Source organism: Ptychodera flava, chromosome 7 (assembly GCF_041260155.1).
Source record: "Ptychodera flava strain L36383 chromosome 7, AS_Pfla_20210202, whole genome shotgun sequence".
Classification (NCBI taxonomy): Eukaryota; Metazoa; Hemichordata; class Enteropneusta; family Ptychoderidae; genus Ptychodera; species Ptychodera flava.
In genome coordinates, this window is record NC_091934.1 from 4,583,402 (window position 1) to 4,606,725 (window position 23,324).

The following is a 23,324-nucleotide window of genomic DNA, read 5'->3' on the forward strand; positions in this document are numbered from 1 at the left end:
TATACATATTGTATCACACTGTCCAGTAATATGGTTCATAATGCAAAAAATAGTTTGGTGCCTTGAGTTTTGATCAATGATGAATGTACATTTATCATCCAGGGTAGCATCAGCCATAAATGCCATAAGTTGCCTACCCTGTCATTAAAAGCATCATTGAACTGGAGACAGGGATATTGATGGCATCTTAAAGAAATCTCATAACACACGTCTTCTTTTTTTAATAGTGCCTTTATTGACTCAAAACACTGAGCAATGATCACTTTTGAATATATATATAAATATAATACACTTTTTTGACTGGGAACAACTTTAAGGTAAATACTTTACATATAACGCAACACAAATACAGAAAAGCTTTAACTTGGAAATTGTATAATACTGTCAATTCAGGCTGCTTTGGTGGGTCTGCTTGTGAAAACATTCTACCCCATAGCTGAATGGTTGAATCTAGTTTCCAAAACAGTTGTGTCCCTGTGTGGCTTTTCCATTCTCCATGTAGGTGGGGGTGTGAGTGTTTGCACAGAAGTGCAAATTGTGTTCTTTTGCAAAATAAACATTTCAGTTTTCTTGGTGTTCTGCAAGGAACACGGCGTGAAATAAAATGAAATTATACCAGCCTGTTCAGGTTGCAAGATGCCTGCACTGGTTCAACATCAAAAATTTTGTTCCTAATTCTTCATTGAAGTAAAACGAAGAAGCAAAGACATTAAAATGCTGAAACTTGGAATAAAGAGGCATTTACAAAGTGTTTATCTACTGAAAGAACAAAACTACTGTCCTGTATTCCTACAGAGATGTACGTAATGGCCCATATCAATAGATAATGTTGGCTATACTAGAACGCATTGGAATGAAAACTACTGGCCAGACTTTCAAAAATTCTTTGCTTTTTGATTTTCATGAACTGTAATGTATAAACTGAAAATAACAACCTGTGTTACAAGATCTACATGAATTTTGCAAATTTTACATAGCACTCAGTAACTGATACAGAACTCTAGAAAACTAAATACCTATGTGTATATCTTCCCCTCAGTCCTGTGTATCACATCTATCACTGAAAAGTACTAAAATTCCTTCTGTGCATTTGGAAAATTGTACTTAATCCACAATTACCTGAAAATGGAAGTCAACTGTACTTCTAATCATGTCCTTACACTTTAATTGCAGCTATCCATGACAATGCATAGAAATGCATTCTCAGTTTCTGTCAGGATACCATGGTCAATGAAAGATAATTTCTGTAATTTCTGTCACATGACTGTTATCTTTATTCAGATACTATTTTCCTACAGAAACTGACCATTGCGCTATCAAAATTAAAGTAACTTTCACATATTTTGTCAATCTTTTTACGCATGGCTGAAGATAGATTATTGGACTTGGTGCAAGATTTGTATTTACTCTGAGCTGCATGGCATAGTAGTATTTTTCTTACAGTCTTTCAAGATTGACAGTTTGGTGACTGCAGTGAAACCAATATAGAGACAGTAATCACAGTGATGGAGGGACTGTGCTATAATGCATATCCTAACAACTGAAACACCACATCAAGACCAAACAATATGTCTCTGAATGTTTTAATTTCCATTTAAATCCCTGTCTGACACAAAATCACATTTCTTTTGTTTGGTTTGTTTTCAGAAAAGAACTCTCTAGGAGAATCTTTTCCAAAATCTGTTGATGCATCGCATAAACTACATCACTGTCTCTCAATTTTAGCATTGCAGTCTTACCAACTGTGCTATCAGATATATCTCTCAATACAAATCATGATACGTATGTCTTAATCTGATCAGAGTCAGTAATAGTATCCATGGAAACAATTGCATCAGGTTTATCTACCAGTGATTCACCATAGCTTAAGATAAAATCAAGCTGCCTATATTTTCAGTTGGTCATAAAGATATCTTATTTTCTACATCAGAAGTATACTAAACCAAAGTATAGACCAACAGTAAATATTTTTTATCCAAAAAATACGGAACATGTAATATTTACAATTCTTTATGATCAAGTCTTTTAAGGCAACGGTGATTTTCATAACAAATGGTTTTTTTATTTTGAAAACATACAGGTTTTTTTAACTTGTTTAAAATTTGTAACAATCTAATCTACATTGAGGAATACTGTATACTACATATATGATGAATCTATGGAATTTACGGAATTTAGTAAAAGGCAGGATTATAAGATTTGTTGTTGTACACCGAGATACATGATCATAGGTCATACATAAAAAACATTTCTTTCCAAAATGACCAGTTTTATGGTTACCATATATCAGATGGCTTATCTTCCTAAAAATGTTCACAGGTGCATTAATAATTTGCTATATCAATTTAAGGTCACAGTTTTCTTTCATCTCTTGCAGGACAGGTGACGACTACACTGTGAGAAATTGTCACAGAGGTAGTTTTACTTGCCAATATGCTACTCTCATCTATTTTGAACAAAATTGAAGTATGGAGACATATTTAAAAGCTGTATGCAACAGTCCCTGCTAAGATCAGAAATGTTGGTATCTTACCTATGACTGGTAGTATCAGTATTCTCCTCAGACAGGAACTGTGTTCCCTCTTAAACTGAGGAAAGCTCCCCCTGCCCCCTCAAAAATGTATAAACTTTGATCCTGATGCCCAAATACTCTCTCTCTTTTACATACTCTCCCTACTACCCTATCTATGTTAGATGTTTCTACTACATCCATTTGAAAACCAATGAAATGATGAAATCATATTTGCCCCACTGGAATGAGAAAAAAAAAAACTGCTAGCACGCCTCAATCAAGAAATCATTTGTGAATAGTATATCTCTTTTTCCATACAGCTTATTGGCTGCACTCTAGTTTTCCATCAATTTCTCCCAAAGACAATGTGAAGATACTGCAATTGATATAGACCGATTTAGTCCATCATTAAAAACAAGATGGATACACTGAGCTAATCTATGCAATGGTACTCTATGATACAGAGATTAGTAATTGTAATTATGGTATAACATGCTGTATGTTACAATCAAAAAGTGCTATATAAATGTTCTACAAAATGTATTCTTTAGTGAAATGAACTATGATTCTCTTTCTATTGTCTTGTCTCTCTGATCGTCTTCCTCAACATCATGTTATCAAAATCAAATGCATACCAACACAATTTCCAAAATTTCAGAAAACCTAGATTGCTGAGTACATAAATGCAGTTACCTATGACACTGAGAATACTTTATATAACTACCTTAATGATTTCTTTGATGCATACGATACATGTGAATTATATGGGCAAGGATTGTTCCATGCAATGAAACCTGTATGGGTGATAGATGGTGACACTCTCAAAACACAGGTTCTATTAAATTGTACATTTTCTTTCACAGGTAATCTTGTACTGGTTTCAATCAAATCATTCTTAATTTCCTTGTAAATTCAGACTCATAATAAAATGCAAGGTGTAATATTGTGGCAAAATGACCAAACTGGTTAGCATGCAGTCAATGACTGATCTAAACAATGAAGTCTTCCTATTTCAGACCATAATTGGTAGTGCCAATGTTCAGACATTTATGATAATTTGTCTTAAGTACAACAGTGTTAAACTTGTGCCTCTCACGCTATGTGTTTTAAGCCAAATGGCAGGCTTCTGTCACAGTGACAACTAAAACTGTTTAATAAGCAATATATGTTGAAATGTGAGCTAAACAGAGAAAGAGTGACAATACTATGTTTACTACTTTATCTGGTGTTCATTGGAACTCTTGAAAAGCAAAATTGGGATTCTCTATGTCAAACATTCTTCACTTTAGAGCGCCCTCACGAGACTGGAGGCAGCAGCTGTTTTTCACGTTTATGGTAGACTCTTTTATCATGCTACAGGCTGTGACTCTTTTATCATGCTACAGGCTGTGTTAAAAGAATACCATTGTCAGCTTTAGCAGTGTGGTTAATCCTTTCCCCTACACACTGAAATCTCCAGAATATTTCATCATCCTAGACAACAGCTAAGATAGCAGTATGCCCTCTAAGTGATACTCAGCCCATTGGACATCTACATCAGCATCAGTAGTAATGCACTTTTGCTGTTTTTTGGATATAATGCTCACACTCACCAGGTGACAAAGCACTGCCATTAAAGTTTGACTCAAATGCTGTGTTCACAAAGCTTGTTTCTCTGTGATGAATGAGAGTGAATTCTTGCTGCGCCTAAATCCTTTTAAAGGTTACGACATGAAACATGAAATAATAAATTTGTAAATTGGATATGTGTGTCATTTATACTACCAATATACAGGATGATACTGGTTCATAACACCTATCTCTTTGTTTGAAATTTATGAGGCAATTTGTTTTTACAATAAGAATAAACAGAAACGCTGAAGGCTGCTGGCTGTAAGAGAAACAGCTATGTAATTAAATATGCATTGGTTTTACACAAAAGCTATGGGTCAGAATTTAGATTTGTGAATTGTGGAAAAAGAAAGCAATTCAAAAAATATTGTTTTGACTGAAATTGAACTGAATAGTGAATTCATAATACAGAGGAGATTTCTCAGTTATTGTTACTTCTCATGTGAAAACTTCATGTCATTGCTTTCATTTATACAGTACTGAACCAACCTTGCTGTTGTTCTTATCAGTATCTTGTTTTTTACCTGCGGACATGCCATAGCTATTGACTACTACCTTGATATTTCTTTGAAATCTGCAAATCTAGGTACTTTAAACACATTTGGAGACAGGACGGTAGACAGTTTGGCTTCATTTCAACCACTACTGCTGATTCTAAATTGACATTTTAGTTCCACTTCACTGGCAACCAGTCTCTACTGTAAGCCTAACAAAGTCCTCAATTTCAAAATAAATGAGTTTGACTCCCTGCACAGAATACAAATATCAAGTGAAGTGCAGTACCTCTACTACCCAGCAATAATATTCATCTCACATATTTCCAACTTTATGATTGCGTTTCTGCCGTGATTCTAAAAAATGACATAAAAAGAAATTATATCTCATATCAATGGACATTTATGAATAATTTACAAATCAAGCATTTGACTACAAAAAACTAAGCAGCAGTACGCTGTTGATACATACCAGTTCAGAAATATTCAACTTGCAAGAAATAAGGCAAAAATAAGGCATTGTAAATTTTTTATGTTGTTAAACAGTAGCATTAAGTGACCAGATTCATGATCAAAGTTATCAATGTTACAATAGGACATCATGGCTCATTTCTATGTTAACATCAATAATCATGGTGGCAAAATAAATTAATCATTTCAATAAATTGGTTTCAAAGCAAATGGAAATAAACTCATATAAATAAATCAAACGAAAGCTATTTCATAAAATGTTTTGATAACATGGAATGAAAATAGTAGAGTTTAATTTAAAGATGACAATGCTAGGTTACCAAGATATTCTCTATGATTCATCTACTTTATAATTTCTGACTTTGCTAAATTTGAATTTACACACTTTCTATTACTATTGATATTTTTCACCAGGAAATTTGTCTTTTGAAACATGTTTTCATCATAGGTACTTTGAGTCACTTCCAGCGCAACATACAGTGGTGTAGTTGCCAGGCAACAGTTACTAGGTGTATCAGATGCATGGTAACGAACCTGACACTGACGTGTGTTCCTTTTTGACAGCAACTAATGATACGACTTCAACAAAGATAAAATATAATGCAATAGCTGAATGGCTTTTTCTGTCTACTCTCAGTGAGTGATGCTAAATAAATTGCTACCTGATACTGATATGTATCACTGATTTTAAATTATAGATTATGTGATTGATATGTGAAACTTTTGGACTGTTATAGCCATGTGCTCATCTGTTTTCATGATAGCAAGCAGAAACTGCACAGACTCTGTGGAAGCAATGATAGGTAAAGATTTGAAAATTATTGTTTGACGACACAGCCAGGCATGCGTAGGTATATGCTTGGCAGTAGTGTAATATCTGTGATGCAACTTGCATCAGTAACACACTGAAATAGATAGTTTGTATCTCATAGTCACTGATACTATTATAACGTAATCACCTTTCACATGATACACTGTGTTCTGATTCTGCACTGAAACTCACCAAAATCTCCATCAGAATTCATTGTTTGCAGTAAATATTATGGTGCTGGTATAATCTGTCCATATATATATATGTTGTGTATGTTTTCAACAAAAATCTCTGAACTTGCACCCAAAAATTTTGTTGGAAGTTTATTGCAAAAAGAATTACAAACACAAGGACTGTATGTAAGCAGCTGAAAGCACTGCGTATTAAGACTCTTTGTTGCCTAATGGCACTTTTTTCATGCTGTGAATTTCAACAACTGTTGGGCAATAACGCAGCGATTTCCGTCCCTCTTCCTTTTTAATAATTCAAAACAGGATGAACTGCTGTTTGATTTCAACAATTACGAGAAATGAGAAAAAAGGTTTCCTACAGCAGCTTTAGGTTGTGTAACATTAATCTGCCACATTGTCGCTTTGTCTCTGGTCTTGAAATTCTTCTTTGTGGATAATAATGATAGTCTATATCATTCAAACACTTGCTATGACACTGTATTTGCAAAATATGTTCCAAAATTGATAGATGTTGATGAAAACCTAAGAGTTAGTAATGCACTGTGAATTTAAATTTTGCAGAAATATCTGATTCAGATCACGTACAGGTGATCAGAAAATGAAGCATCACCCAAGCTAACATTTAGGCCTATTAGATTGGGTTTCTGCAGAATTCCAGTCTCCAGTTAAGAGATTCAGTACCTGTGATGTGTTATTCCGACGATTGGACAAAACTGCCCTGTAATCACAGTAACTGGAGACCATTCTTCACAGCATTGAAGGAGAAAGAGACCGACAGATCAAAAGAGATGGCTACTCATGCACTCGGCTGAATTCGACTCATTTTACTGCGACAAAAGACAAATATTTGAGGATCTTTCCAACTGAATGGGATCTCTGCATCTCAATCTGCTGAGACATGAGTTGCCATGCCTTTGTGACGTATAATCTGAACCAGTAACTACTCTAAATGTACACTTAGTTCCATCTCATATATTCTGTACTTATGTTGGTATTAATGATAAATATGACCCAAATGTCAGCCACAGTTTGCTCTGTAGCCAGTTTGTCTCCACATGAAAAATAATTCATCCACACTTGTGTTATTTCACATTTTATGGATTATTTCTTCCAGTGTGCGTCAAATTTGAATAAATGACTTAATTTGCATAAAACAAATGCTGTTGCTTTGCAAGTAGAATACAGACGGTGAATTTTGCGTTGCAAGATGCTAGAATCTGAATGAATGGGGAAAATCAAACTTCAAACATGATAGATTAATACCCTGTGATCCCCATTACCTTCAAATAGGATAATCCAGAAACTCAATACAATTTAGATTATTTCACTGTACCATGGATTACAGGGTTCAAAAAGACGAAATTGTATAAACATTTTCCCAGAATGCAAATCTGCCCTATTTTGAAAGGCACAGATCTTAATTCCTCACAAAGCACAGATTTGGTTGTAATTTTGTACAATTTCAATGTGACAGTGTGAGTCTCTGATCGGAATCCAGTCTTTGACTCAAAAGCCTACACTTTTAACTCACTGTATCCCTACATTCCAATTTACCAAACAATTTTCACAGACTTGCTCAGCCTAGGAAATCTCCTATTGAAAAAATATGCACAATTACTATCACAGCAATTTCATCTCCACATTAAATAAAATCATGTTTCACAGATGAAAGAAACGCTAGACATCAAAACCTGAATGTTTTTAATCTGGGCACAGTTCACCTTGCGGATTTCATCACATGAATTTTTATCAAAAGAAACAATCTCTACAGTCTGATCTTATAATTGCTTGCACGTATGCTGCAGCTGCACTACACTGCTGAATGAACACACAGATTTTTATTTCACACTCTTTTGGATGGTCAGCGACAGATACAATGTAGATCTACTCTATTCACATAGAATGTACCATGGTAAATGTATCTTTGTAGGCTACAGCTGTTAATCTTTTTCAAATGCATCCATGAGTTTAAGTCTTATCATAGGAATACTAAGATAGTTGGTGTTCAGCGTCTCAAATAAATGGAAAAAAACGGATGCATCCATGAGTTTAAGTCTTATCACAGGAATACTAAGATGGTTGGTGTTCAGCTTCTCAAATAAAAGGAAAAACCGCATTAAATTTTGAAATGGAGTTTTTGTTTGTAGCCGTTCCTGCATTTCAACAGATTCTTAGAATACTGTGAGCCAAGAAGATGGCTTGATGTTTACACGTCTGTTAAGACTTTATCACTATAAGGAACACCTTTTCATGGAATTCTGAATCAGCTCCACATCCCTAGAGAGAATGATTCCTTTATTTGAACTACACAGATAGAGTTGCCTGCGGGAATTTTTGGATTGCCGTAGATGTACATTGATGCAAAACAGAACATCCATGAGTCAACAGAACTGGCCACAGATGAATATGAAGTCAGTTTCCACAAAAGAAAATCAATTCTGTACAAGACATTACCAATCTTGCATGCCTTAATTTGACCTAGAGGAGATATACGCAAGGAGTAAAGTTCAAGATGTTTGATGCTGATAAAATGTATTAGTTTCTGACGATGGAAATTGAATTTTGACATTGACTGAACACAGTCACGTTTCCATGCAGATTCCACTTCTGATGATTATTTCAAGGTAAATGTCACACAGTCAAATACTCTTATGTATTTGTAAGTATCTGAGATGATTTTCAAACACAAATATGTTGCTGAGTTTTCATCTTCAAACATAAACAAGAGCAATGGGCATCCATACACAGATCAAAGAAGGTATGACTGTTGCTGTAAATGATGTTAGAACACTCAATCTGCAATGAGAGTGGTTGAAGTCAGCATATGATGGAAAGATGTCCTTGTGAAAAGCTCCTGACCTTTTAAAGCTGTCAACTTGTCAACCTGTATAGAATTTACTCCTCATGGCGCCTTACAGCAAACCCTGAGAAATTGCAATAAAACACGGCAAACACAGGTCTTTCTGCAATCAGCTTTCCACATTGCACTATGTCAGAACAAAGTGGAGTACTTGTCACTCCCTTGTACAATATTTGATCAGATGTCACTAAATTTGACCGCGGCCAGCCTTGCTTGCTTGATAAACATGGGAAACCAAGGAAATGAGATATCTAGACAATAATTGCATCAAGGTACATCTCTACTCCTACATGTATTTTAACATCTGTCAATACAGTTACCACTAATAGGCAATTTCTCCTTGCCATGAAAATTTCCTTTCTTGCCAAACATGTTGTACTGGTAGGTCTCAAAGCATGTCAATGGCTTGTACCTGTTCAATGTAAACTTGATTTCTGATTCTGAGTACACTTGCTTTTTTTTCTGTTTTAGTACAGCATTAGACTCAATGGAACGATTAGACTTTTCACTACACCTGGGTTTCCAATCTTCTTACATGTTCTATCAATATCAGCCAAGGTGACGCAGGGTGAGTGATTTTTGAATGCTTCCTAATGAACTCATTATAACTTGACATCTGTAAGCTTGATGATCTCACTTGAGACTACAGAATGCAGTTTTCACTCACAGTGGAAAAAATTCACAAAGTTCTGTGATATTTAGTACAATTTTGATAGCATCAAATTCACACAGCTACATTTTGAATTTCACGATGAAATTATTTTGATTGTGAAAACATCTTTCAAAAGTATAATTTTTGTCTTTTTTTCTCCACAAGTACATGTATGCTTGTGAGCAATGAGGCTGTTGTAGAGGGAATAGCAGCGATGTGACAGATTTACAGCTGTGATTTACGAAGGCTAGTAAATCTGAAGTAGGTAACTAGCTTGGTCTGAAACATGTAAATCATGCATACTGTAGGGAGCTTTCCATTTTCCAAGGTACCTGACAATCATTAACCTGTTCAGCTGAGTTCAGCTCAACTATCCATCCTTGCTTCCAGGGCATTCATGAAATATCCACCACCATCTGTCCATCAATATCCCAACGATGGAACAGCACCGATTATATCCTGTCAGTAATAATCTTTGTTACCATGGAAACCTGGTCGTCAAGGAAATTAGGAGTCATGTGATGTTTTCATAATGGCAAAAGGTAATTGCCTCCTGGTGTGAAGCAGTGACCCAAATGTCGGGTAAAGCCAAGTACGGCAGGGAGAAGATGCTATGACTGCTGAGCTGGGAAGAAATCAATAAAGTATTACAGCACCTGCAGTGTTGTATCAGCCATTCAGTCACACTACTTCCATCAAGGCTATATGCAAAGATGATATACACAGATCTCAGTAAATTTTGATGAGATTGTGTCTAGCTTACAGTGTATGCCATGTGCTTGCTGTAGACTAACACCTTGCCAAAACCCTTGATTCTGTTGCAGAGCCTTCAGAGAATTGTGTTTATGCTGTTGTCTGTGATGTAAAACGACAAATCTCACCTCCAACTTGGTATTCAGGGAGAAATAAAAATGCAACATAATTAATCGATTCATCTAGGCTGTTTTCATTTCAGCTTGACTAAGACACCAATCATAGGAAATAAATGGGAATTAATCTCTACTTCAAACACTGTGATGTGAATTCATTGAAGGAATTAGTCAGGGGACTTCCTTTTCTTTGAAGACTGAACAAAAAGCATTTGAAAATTCTAGACCACAATTGTGCAGCATTGAATAGATATTTGTCCATCTGTCACTTAAATAAATTAATTACCTTTCAAAATTCTCTTTTTCAATCCCTACTTTGGTATTTCACTGTGCTTACAGCAACCCACCTTCACTTTTGATTAAAAGTGAGAATATTAATTTCTATTCATGAACTTTTCAAATTACCCATCAGTTGGAGATTTTCAAGGGGAACGTTTCCAAGATATCAAATACTAGCTGGTGAAGAGAATGAACTGTAGGTAATTATTGCTGTCTCCAGTCTCACAGCCATTCAAGTAATCCTCAGTAAATTGCTGCATGAACCAAAACACATCCCTGTACATCAGTGGGCAATTAGCTTTCAAGCCAGGGCTTACACTAGCCAAATCACTCTCTTCTGATAATATTCTGGGATAATTTTTTTACGTCAAACATTAATCAATACTCTACCTAAGGAAACAAAAAAATACGGTGGTTCAAACTCACCAGTGTCATCACAAAATTTCTAAACAACCCTTTTGGCTGAGAGAGAAAGAGAGAGAGCAGAACATTTGGACAAAAACACAAAGACTGCCTCAGTGAGCTGCCCAGCAGAGTGATGTCCACAAGATATTATCCTTTGGATAATTCATGAAACCTATCATTTTCTAAAGGACTGTGTATGAGTAATCGCTAACAATTTATCTAGCACTTTATATCATCAATAATATCTCAGCCAATAGTAATGCTGCATATTTCTACTGCTTCAGTCTTAAGACATTTCTCAATTTTAGAATATCATCCTTCTCTGTGATCTTACTCTGGATCATATAAACCTACATTCCAATGTTTCATCACAAACAGGAAGAATTCAATCACAGTTGATAGTGATTTTATCTTGCACTGACTACATGAGTGAATTTACGTTCACCAACAATGAGATGTCTATCAGACTTATAGAGCAAAGCAAATGAATTTAACATCTCCATCACAGCAGTCTGAGCATAAATTATTGTTCCAATGTTTGACTTCATTGTAAGATAGAGCATCACCACATCAATCAAAGGTACCGGTATGTATGTAGAGCTCAGACTCTATTGTAAACATCACACTGTCTTGGAAAATAAAAGTACGTCATCATCTTTTCTTCTAGTCTGAGTACAATCAAGCAATATTTAAATAATAGATGGAAACTATAAGTTGTTCTTTCGTTACAATATCCTGTTACCAATGGCTTTGTTCATATCAATAAAAACCAAGTATAGCTACCAGATAGGAAGCTTGTCTGATTTTTACTTTCCTTGATAGAAGTACTTTGCATGGTTCATAGAGTTTTGTTACCTGCAGTAAATGTCCTATGTCTCAATGCATACATGTACCTTTGATTGGCTATTAACCTCCCCTGTTCTCTCGTTAACCAACACATTCCCTTCAATTGCACATTTAAATTACACAATTTTTACTAAACTTTTACTGAACGAATGTGTCTGCTCAACATTACTTTTTAATTTAGTTTGTCACAAATCTGACTCAAAATAAACTCACCTCCCCCAAAAATATCTTCAATATTGAAATCAAGCTTTCTTTTTCAACACCTGCAAAACTGTAATAAAAAAAGAGGCTTTGTCCAATGAAAATCTAAAGTAAGTTATATTTACAAGCTTATCATCACATGACTGTCTGGTGTTAATCAGATTCTGACATGGCTAGCTAACCTAAACTCATCATTAGCTATGAAAATATTGATAATTAAGTGTACTACTGATAATTTTCTTTTACGAAATAAAAGTTTCACAGAAATGCTAGTTGAACACTTTCTCCTGTCGTCCTGTTTAAAGATCCAGCTATCCATTGAAAATGATGGACTCTTTTGTGACTTGTTGGTGAAGGGGAATAGAAAAACAGACTGATGCAAAGATCATTGAAGATCTGGTTTTTTATAACCTGACTGTCTACCTCTGTGTTTCTTGCTTTGTATATGCTGTCTGTATTGTACTTCAGAATTCAACATCAAATCACAGCAGGCACAGTAGAATTTTCCACTAGGAGTCATCACCATAGCAAGGTCTTTTGGTCTTGGGGAGGGTTTCTTGGCCATTGGTGGTGACAAGCCTAGCGCTTGCATGCTGGGATACATTCTATGTTGATTAGGATGGCCGTTTTGAGGAAGGAGGCCAATCCTAGCATGTGTTCCATTACCAAGTCCTGAAATGGTACAGAAATGGAAGTTGGTCAAAATACATTACATTCTTCAAAGGAAATTAAAAAACTTCGGAAACTGATAACTAACCAACACTAACATGACATAATTCAAAATTTAGTCCGGAGGATTGATCTGATTGCAACAACAGGAATAGAGAAATGCACAGCGATTCATAATCATAAGACTTTGTCTGGCAATCTAGATATATCACTCATTCACAAATGCAACAAAAAGTATAGACACTTTCACTGAATTTTTCCTCAAATTTTTATGGTATTAATTCATACAGTGTACAAAATCTTCATCAGTTTATTTCACCCTGGCTACAGTGACTACACTTCCCATTTTGATTGAAGCTGGATGTGCTTGATGCTTGGATTAACTTTTTGCAAAATTAATGCTAACATTTTCAAGTATTCATCAATATTTAAATTAGTTTCCTGGTAAATTTATTCCCACACTGGACATCACAGCCTATTCAATGTTTTAACAGCATGGGGAATACCTCACTTAAGAGAAACCCTCCCTGCAACATAAAACCTGAATTATTAATTTTCACATTAAAAAGCTATTATACAGTAAGTGGGACAGTTCAATATTTTAAAAGGAACACCAATCTAGCTCCTCTATTAAAAACTTCTTCCATTTTTCATAAAAATCAAGACTTCACTGATATCAAAGTCATGCATTTTCTAGAAAACTTGTTGATACCTGTACATCTATAGTGTGTAGTCCAGGACATGTAGCGTATCATGACATGAAAAACGTCACAACTGTACTGGTATGGAGTAATATGATCTTGCCTTTCTACTCAGAGATCTATAATTGTCTCAGGTTGCATCGTGTAAGGTGGGTTGTATATCAGAGGAAATCAATTAGTTTATATTAGATTTTCTGAGTTACTGAAAACTGATACCAACTACTCTCCGGCTTTGTTGACATTAATGTAGCAAAATTACCTCCTGACCAATCAGAATCTGAGTCAAGGATGAAATAGGTTTCTCAGTATCATGTTTTACCTGGGTTAGGGAGTAGTGTGTTAGCACCATTCCTTGCAGCCCATCTGCCTTGTAATGTTTTCTGTGCTCTTTGTTCATGTAACACTTTCTGTTGATGTTTGTAACTCTTGACATGGCTTTCAAGTTGTGCCTCTGAATTCAGTGTCAAATTACACACAAAGCATATCAGCTTCTTTGTGGCCCTGTAAACAAAACAACACAAAGACAGATAAATATCAAGTGTTAACAATCACATACCATTGACCATTTTAAAGATATTGAATCCATTTTCTTAATTTTTCTATGGATTATATATATGTTGTCTTTTTAAAAGTATGTACGTAAATGTTTGAATCCATTTTCATGAATGCTGATATTTTTATTTACACAATGTTTTCCACATTTATGTAGTAGTCTTAACTCTTGTTCTATGGTTCACAAAATATTAACCAAGGTTGAATTGAGAGTTCTAGTGTGCTAGTACAAATATACAAGTATTTTTTGACACTCAGATCAATGATAAATTCCATTTGATTTATATACCTTCAATGTCCATCAACTTATTATCAATATAGATGTTAATTTTTGAAATTTCATAATTTACAATTCAGGTAGAATGTGCCTCAGGGACAGATATTCAGACTCTCAAACTTTTATATTATCCTTTAGCCTAACACTTGTGGAGGTTCATTTTGAAGCTTATGGGGTAAATACAATTTTCACCAGCTTAATAGTTTTGTGAACGTTTTCTTTCATCCATTATGGGCCAGGAGGGGGTACATTTAATATTGCTTAAATTTGGGTAATTCATTTTTCTACCGGTAGTAACAAAATTTGCATGGTGACTCTAGATTTTCACACATGATTTTCAAAGAAATGGTTGAAAATTTGCTTGAGGTAAGTTTGTGCAAAAGTGAAGGTCTTTCATTTTTGGGTGTGAGCTACTTCAATACAGGTAATTGTTCTTAATATAGGTAACTATACAAATTTGAGACTTGATATACATGTCGCTAGTTGTTCCAAATTTGAAACAATATAATTGTTCCAAATCTGAGTTTCTCATATATTTTGAGATACAATGGGCACTGAATGAGATTCAAGTAGATAGAAATGAGTAAAAGCCAATACCATCCTACATTGGCACTTCCTTATTGTTGTCAATATGGTTGGTTGACCACTACACAGAGAAAATGGGATGACAGGGATATGGTACATGTGTCAACAGTCATTGGTGTATGTTTTAGGCTTTCACCACTTACATTTTGTTGAATTTCTATTTCTTTCCCATTGAAAATTGGACCTCCATGGATTGAAACATGACTAGAAGATTGAAATCTGGACCAACACAAGACAAATGAAATTGCAGAGTTGCAGTTTGATGGACAAACACACAACCTACGCTGTACTGCCGATGAGAATATTTCTGCAGTGGCTAAGTGATAAAAATGAGTAACAAGTAACTTTAATGATGTCTGACCTCACATGACATCATCAAAACTGATTACAATTCTTTGAATTATTTAATCACATGGAACATATATTGTATTGCTGTTTGCTAGGAAAGTAAAATCTCAAAAATTTTATGTGAAATTTTTATAAAGGCAATAAAAATTGCAAATGGTTACACAATAAACCATAAATTTGAAATGAAATGCCAAAATTTTACGATGGACAAGCATTTTAGTTCCCTCAACAATTTTGTACATTTGAATGATCTTTCTTCTACTACAGATACAGCATCTGTAACTACAATTTTAGTTTTCATCAATTATCATGAAAAAAATGAATTATTGATTTTAATTAATTATTGGGATATTTGACTCCCATGATATACATAAAATGCTGTAAGCCATCTTTTATCCCACGAGACATATCATGTTTTAAGAATAAGCAGTAAAGTACTGGATTATCAATTTTAAGATATTTGTCAATTTGCAACATTGCAGTCTCAATGCATGGTGTGAAGTAGTCAAAGTACCTTCTGTAAGGAGATAGAGTTTTATATAACCTTCACTGTAATCAATTTACATTTTAACTTTACAGAGACTTCTCCCCTGACTTTATTTATCACAGATACTCTGATGTAATGATCAGACAATCCAAATACATCAACCCAAGCAAAACATCAATTAGTCACAGCCATGGATGTCACTAATTAGACATTGTAAAGTTTAAATTTTACAAGCAATCAATGTGTTATCTGAGAGATAAGTCATTGTGTCCCTGCAGGTCAATTAACAAAATTTGCTATCTTCTCAGTGGTGTCTTTTCTCTCCTATTTTATACCAACCATCAAACTTTAATGACTCTTGTTTTTTCTCCATGACAGAGCAATTCAGCCTTGATTTGACACTTGGGAAATTACTTTAAAGTAATTTTCACTTGCCTTATTCAATAGAAGACAGCTAGAATATTGACAAGTACTCTCAGAAGATCAAAAATTCCACGACTCTTGGGTATAAACGGACATTTCAATCATTGTAAAATATAACTGGGCCATAAGGTCATCCAAAATGAGAGCAGAATATCAATGAGAGTGACTGATATACATGTATCTTGTTTCACTCAAAGTCTACTTTATTAGATTGAAAAAAAATAATCTAGCAAAAATTTTGAGCTAAAAATATGGTTGATCTCTAGCAGTGCAGGAACAGGTAGAGACAAGAGTGATTGATATGCACACACCAGATGCATTTGTATGATGTATACAGATAATCTAAAAACAGACACAGGACAAGGCCAATGTCTTGATTGATTGTTTTCATTTATATATACGATAAATTGGAAAACCAAATTTAGCTGGCTTTCCTTTGTGCACACACATTTAAACAATGGTAAAGATAAAAGTTATCAAAGATACAGTCGTTTCACTCAGAAACAAAATTTGCTGGTAATACGATAGACAGTGTATATGCCATCACAGATGTGTGTCTGCTGAAATGAAATGACCCCGAGATTGCTTTATTAATATTCATATTTTAATGGCTTGACTTGTGTAGTGTATTTATCATCAGATGGCCTGCAATACATGCATGGCTTGGCTATGCATGACCCATCATAGTGTTCTCATCAATAATGTCCAGAAGTTAAACACAGTATAAAATGCATATTTTATGGAATGTAAGTTTTTTGACAACACACCTCATCAGCTGAGTGCATACACAACTTATGAGTAGGAGAAACTTCATTTCAGCTGACCTACAGAAAATGTCTTTACTTTGGAGAATACTCCATGATTTTTTGTAACACTTAACCATTAAGCTTATCCTTCACTTCTTTTAGATGGTACCGGTATTTGACAACCAAGGAACACTCCTAATTTCTATATATGACTTGGTACCGGTAGGCTTGCTGTAAAGTCTTGGTGTAAAGTATTCACTGATTCAGATTGAATCAGCATACTTTATGACTTTTTTGTCGAAAAAATCAAACACAGTCAAACTATGCTCTTTTCATTCTGATGGTAACATATACACACCTGGTCAGCCGAGCGCAATCTATTCTATGAATATGAAATTACGTGTTCATACAAACTCTTCATTGTGCAAAATCATGCAAAACAGAAAACATGCTTGATTGTAGCAAATGTCGTGGTCTTAGAGTAAAAACATCAACTGGTATATTGACTAAATAAAATGTGTAACTCTTGTACCAGTCTAAGATTTTCATGATATGTTCTGTCAGCCCAGTGTGAATACTACCCATGCAACAGTGATGTATCCCCAGTGTGAATACTACCCATGCAACAGTGATGTATCACCCTAGCTAACATAGCATATTAGTTATGAGCTGTATCTCATTTACTGTGAAGTATCTGAAAATAATGACAAATTTCACTGTGTGCTGAACTCATGCACAGCAAAGTAATTGAGAATATCAAATTAACTTCCAAAAATACATACCATTAATCATTTGGGAATATTAAAAAGAATATGGTTGTTTCCAAATGATAGATGATAAAACAGTAAGAGCAACATCCCGTCGTCTTGGTAACAATAATTTCAGGAGACAAATTCATCACAGTATTTGCTAGAACCTTACAGGACAGAGCTGAAGTCAGTACTGCATTCAGAAAGCTGTTATTTGAGTAAATCTGACTAGACAAATTGCTGGAGGCAATGATGACTTTCTTGCTTCACTGATTACATCTTTCACTGAATTAAGTCTGTTCAATTCAGCTATATCTGATGTGCACTTTCCATTGCATCATCCTCTTTCCATAATTTGTGTCCATCCAAACTCTCACTACATACGTACTGTAATAAACAGCCTGTCGACTTGACCATGAACTTTCTATTCACCTGTTTCACGGATATCATTAAGATAATGCCATTTCAGCATTTATTTGTCTGGTTATATTTTCCTGACTGATATATTTTTCATGAAAGGTTTTGCTATCCTGGTTGAGCTGATGAACGGTATTTTAAATAAGGTTACAGTGGAACACATACTGGTATTATATTCATTGTTCAGGTATAAACCGTATGAATATTCAACCTGCCAACTACCGTTCCATATTGCAAAATTCATGAAACCCATGGTGCTGGAATAAACATAATTGGAATAAGTATACATGCTACAAATGTAAGAGTTGTGAAAGAGAATATGAACTTCAATTCTAGTGTTGATTCTTTATCTCAGGTATGCAGTTACCTTTGATAGGAACTACAAGTATCTTATATCAAGTATCTTGACAGAAATTATTGATAAAGATTCTTTATCAATAATTTCTGTCAAGAATTTGTCACTGGTACAGATAATGAAACATCTGCCACGTAAAAGAAAACTAGAGAAATTTGCAAGTCAATAGATGCAAAATATTTTTTTGAAGGCAAGAGGTTTAAGATCTATAAAAGTACGTAATTGATATAATCTATCAACAGAAGACATTAGATCAAAGAGTGTCTATTTTTTGAGCTGTTCACCACAAAGTCCTTATACAGGTCATCAATCACCATTGACATCTCAGTGGAATTGGACCGAACCATAATGGTGAATGTTACACAGAAGATGGTTCCTAAAAATAAGCTGAAAGAAAAAACTTCCTAAATTAATGTTTAAAACTTTAAATAACATCTGACATACACGATGAATCTAAGATTATTATTGACAAGCTTATCTTTACATTGACTTATTATTATTATTTGAAATTTGGTGTAGCCCTGTTTTGGTACTTTGGTAATATTTCTCAGTATTTCAGTATAATGGCCTTTAGCACACTAAGAACAACCTAAGCAATACTTTACCATTTACTTGATGAAAATTTAACATTAATGAAAACAGTCCCATCAAATCAAAAGTTAACATCAGGTTTTCTATTGCTCTGTCAACAAATTTAGTTTAGGTCTTAAACTTTGCAATTTTGACTTCCACATTGATGATTCCTGCCAGCACTCAAGTCAACAAGCAAATGAAACCAAATATTTGACAAAGGTTTCTACCACTAGATTAGCTATGCCTGACATTTACCATTAGATCAAGGCAAATTACAGAGCATAAAGGCATCCATTCTGGGTTTCTATTGCTAGGCAACAGTCATCAGGCAGGATTCAGTTGCCATGAAACATCTCTTGACAACAAATTCACCATGTAGCTGTAAAATGCTCTTAAACTAAAGTAACAAGGCACCAGATGCTTTATGACATGTGATGTGGCATGTAAAAATCAATCCACTCCAAATTTTGATAAAAGATTCAATTTTATGTAATATTGAAATTTCTCATTTAAATTTACAATAACCAAGTTTGTAGTCTTGTCCAAAGAGAAACTATTCCCTAGTGTGTACAGAATGGTTTAATTATAATTTTTGTGATGTATGTGATCTTTGACCTATGTTCCACATCAAAGCATTCTGTCATATAGTCATGATATCTCCTGAGCTTCAATCCCAAAAAAGCTGAGGTGAGTGAAGGGTTACGTAGTCACTGGGGTTGAGAGGTACATCAGATGTCATTTTAGAAGTTAAGCAAACAACAATAGCAGCACTTGTACGTAAAATTCATTTATTAATATTGTAAGATGTGTTATGCACAAGTGATTTCCTTTCAACTTTCAATAACCCCTCGCCATTCACTTTAATGTAATTGAAAAGGCGTGAGTCAAGACTATAATTTAGAGTGTTTTGCTCTTGAAAGAGAAATTTATGGTGGAACTGATGTGAATAAAAACTTCAGTAGTGCAGAACTATGCTATTAATGGTTGTACTGCTGGAGGATCATGAAATGAAATTGAGGTGGGAAAACAGAAAGGAACTGTTATTAAGGGTATTAAAATTAAATACAGAAATAAGATTGGTTCAGTCACTGCAATAATGGCTGATAAAACACTTTGTCATGAGTGAAATCATTAAAAATGATGAAGAGAATAATATTACTTCCTACTTTGGAATATAAAAATTCAAAAACTTGGCAATTTTTCAGCATGTTGTTATCTAAAGTTCAAATGTTGGTAGTTTTCCTTTTGGTATGTATATTTTGGTTACTGATATTTTAATTGTTTGGTGATTATTTACTGTTTGGTCAGAGACACTGAAGTATTATTAGAAGCTGATTCTATTTGCTGTTGACATTTCAATCTTACAAGCTACGATAACTAAACTTGAGATATTTTATCATTCTTTTTCATCATTTTTTCTAATATCCAAAATCAACTATCCTAACTGGTACATGGGTTTACTTATACTGAAAGTATGATGACAACTCATCGAGTCCATCTATATAAAACTTCATGTATGGTTTCACAAAGGTCTAAAAGCTTCTCTACATTGTAAAAATCTATGAAAATATCGATTACTTCAAAGTTTTTATTTCCAGTTATGTTAATTGCCATATTTCTCAAACACCTGCAGTAAGATGAAACATCTGTCATGGAAATCTCATCTTCCTCTATTAAAACCATTTGCTTGCCATCGATGGAATAAGCACTGATAATATGAAAAAACAAAGTCAAATGTACAAGACGGCATTAATAGTTACAGTAAATAACATAATGAAATATTGTTGATGGGTAATTTCCATCAGACAAGCTTCAAAAATGATTTTCACTTCATATATTGCAATTTTAAAAGATGGTTGTGTAGCACATTGTACTTTCATATTGGTTCCCTTTTCCCGATAGAGAAAATCATGTGTATATATGCATATTGACATAGCGGTTCTGGATTGGATGATGTAAATATCCACACACATGATATTTACCTTTTCTTTGTATTGATTCACTAAGTTACTTCTGAGCTATGGATTGTGAATTGCTTCATTACACCCTGTTTGTACTCAACATCTCTTGGGAGACATAAAATTACAAAGTTACTAAATGTGGTTGGTAAAGGTAAAACAAACTACATGCCATTACAAGAAAGTCTGACTAACAAAATTCAATGATGAGTTACAATGTATGTGATAAGAAAGTTTTTAGTCAGAATTTTGTTGCTCAATCTTCTTGTACTGGCAGCCAGTGTGTTTCTACTTTACACACTGCTTGTTCTGATGTAGCCAGAGGGCTTACTTAAAGTTGAAGTGTGTATGTGTTGAGGAAGAAGACTCTGAGCTAGTTGCTGTAAAAACCTAACAGCTAGGAATCTGCCTCCAAGGCCTGTGCACTTCTCATACATGCCGAATTAGCTATGTTTATGGAAAGCTGTTACCCACTATCTGAACCTCACAAACTTTCAAATTGGCAATGTGAATGTAAATATACCTGCTCAGCTTGAGCGGAGATACCCTTATTTGCATATTTAATGTAGAATTTGTTCAAATGGAAGAGATGAGGGCGCTGTTCAACTTGACCGTTAGTGTGATTTTTCCTGTTTTTTGGGGGGCGATTTCAGCCCATTTTTTCCCAACAAACGATGTCAGAGACGTTTCTATGGTCATATAAAGCAGGTAAGTTTGTGCCTATGAATTTTTATCGACTTCTACGGCTTACTTTTGGTGCTATTGTGTATTTTCGATCTATGGCTCGCTAAATATAGGCCTACCATTTTGACTGCCGCAACTACATGCTCAGCTGATTATTATGAATATTTTACAGAGTTAGACAGTCTAATCATTATTTAAGCCCCCTAACTTAGTTTTATTCTTGTTCAAGCCCTGCAAATCACTGCTTTGGCCCCGTAGAGTCGTACAACGTCCCGCCATCAGAAGACAAGATGGCCGCTTAGAGTGAGGAACGTGTCGCACTCCGCTGACGCCTTGCTCACGTGTACAAATTATTTAGGCCCGAAGATTGCAACAATATCACATATTTTACTGTTGTCAATCCAACTTTAATGTTATATTTGATACTTGGGTTACTATTTCGCGGTAGTGCTCGTAGGCCTTGGCTACCGATAGGTCCACAGGCTCTAGAGTCAATGCAGGCAAACCGCTAGCCGTCCACTGATACAATGAAAAACTTGTTTGAGGATACTTTATCGTGAGATTGTGACTGCCAGTATATCCAGATTTTACCCGCAGTAACGGATAGTCACAGTATTCTGTTGTCAGTTTGAAGATAAAATATCCAATATTTATTTTTCTAGTTGTAGATGTACAGGTAGTTCTTTTTTGTAGCAGGGGTTGTCTATAATTCACGTCTATTGTGTAGATCAAAGTGTGCAATAGCAAACGTTGACCTCCCCATGCGTAGTTAAACCAGAAGTCTTGACCTGTTTATGATAATATATTATAGGAAGTTGATACTGATATATTTTATTTGATTTTTGCTTGTTTTCAGACCAGTTTATCACATCAGCTAACAGTGGACAGATCTAGTGTTATATCAGCAGTCCCTGTCGAAAGATTTTTCACTTTGTTATATTTCACTTGATATTAGTGTAGCAAAGTTTACAAAACGAATAAAACAGAGTTTATCTCTGAGTAACTCTCGTAAAGATAGTCTGAATAAAATTCTAAGTCTTTATCACTCTGTTGGAAAAGATCAGCGTGACATCGACAAGGTTGTGTGTCGATCACAGACAATTGCACAACAGAAAGTGGTGTCTCTGCTTAAAGTTTCATGCAAGGTCACAAAGAAAAATGTCAAAGCATGTCAGCATCGGCACATAAAACAGTACTGTATATTTATAAAGAAAATAACACAGTACTATAAAGGTAAATTTCAAAATAAAATGGAGAGAGGTGCACACAGTACTCAACCTTGTGATGAAAGCTGTTCACAACAAAGTGATGGTGAACATTGTGAGAGAGAACAGTGTGAGAGTGAAAAGATTGATGAATGCAAAGGAAAAAGTGTGAAGAAGAGTAGGGGTGAGAGTGAACATTTATATTATAACCTTGACTGTAAGGATGAAAATGATGCAAAGTGTGATAGCATGGAAAGTAATAAAATTAGTTGCAATGAGTACAGCATCAATATTGATGTTGATGGCAAAGTCATAAATGCAAGTGTACCCTCACTGGACATTTCCTGCTTGAAGGAGTACATTGCTGGCAAACTTCGGTTGGACAAAAAAAAC

At 34.8% G+C, this 23,324-nt stretch overlaps 1 protein-coding gene across 1 annotated transcript in view; it reads right to left on the bottom strand.

Moving 5' to 3' along the window:
• Positions 1–218: 218 nt before the first annotated feature.
• Positions 219–23,324, bottom strand: part of LOC139136616 (zinc finger matrin-type protein 3-like) — a 99,417-nt gene continuing 76,311 nt past the window's right edge. The window contains exons 3-4 of the mRNA XM_070704388.1: positions 13,892–14,073; positions 219–12,874 (exon numbers count right to left, since the gene is read on the bottom strand). Coding sequence (XP_070560489.1) covers positions 12,588–12,874; positions 13,892–14,073 — 469 coding nt within the window. The 3' untranslated portion in view covers positions 219–12,587. The remainder of the gene's footprint in view (positions 12,875–13,891; positions 14,074–23,324) is intronic.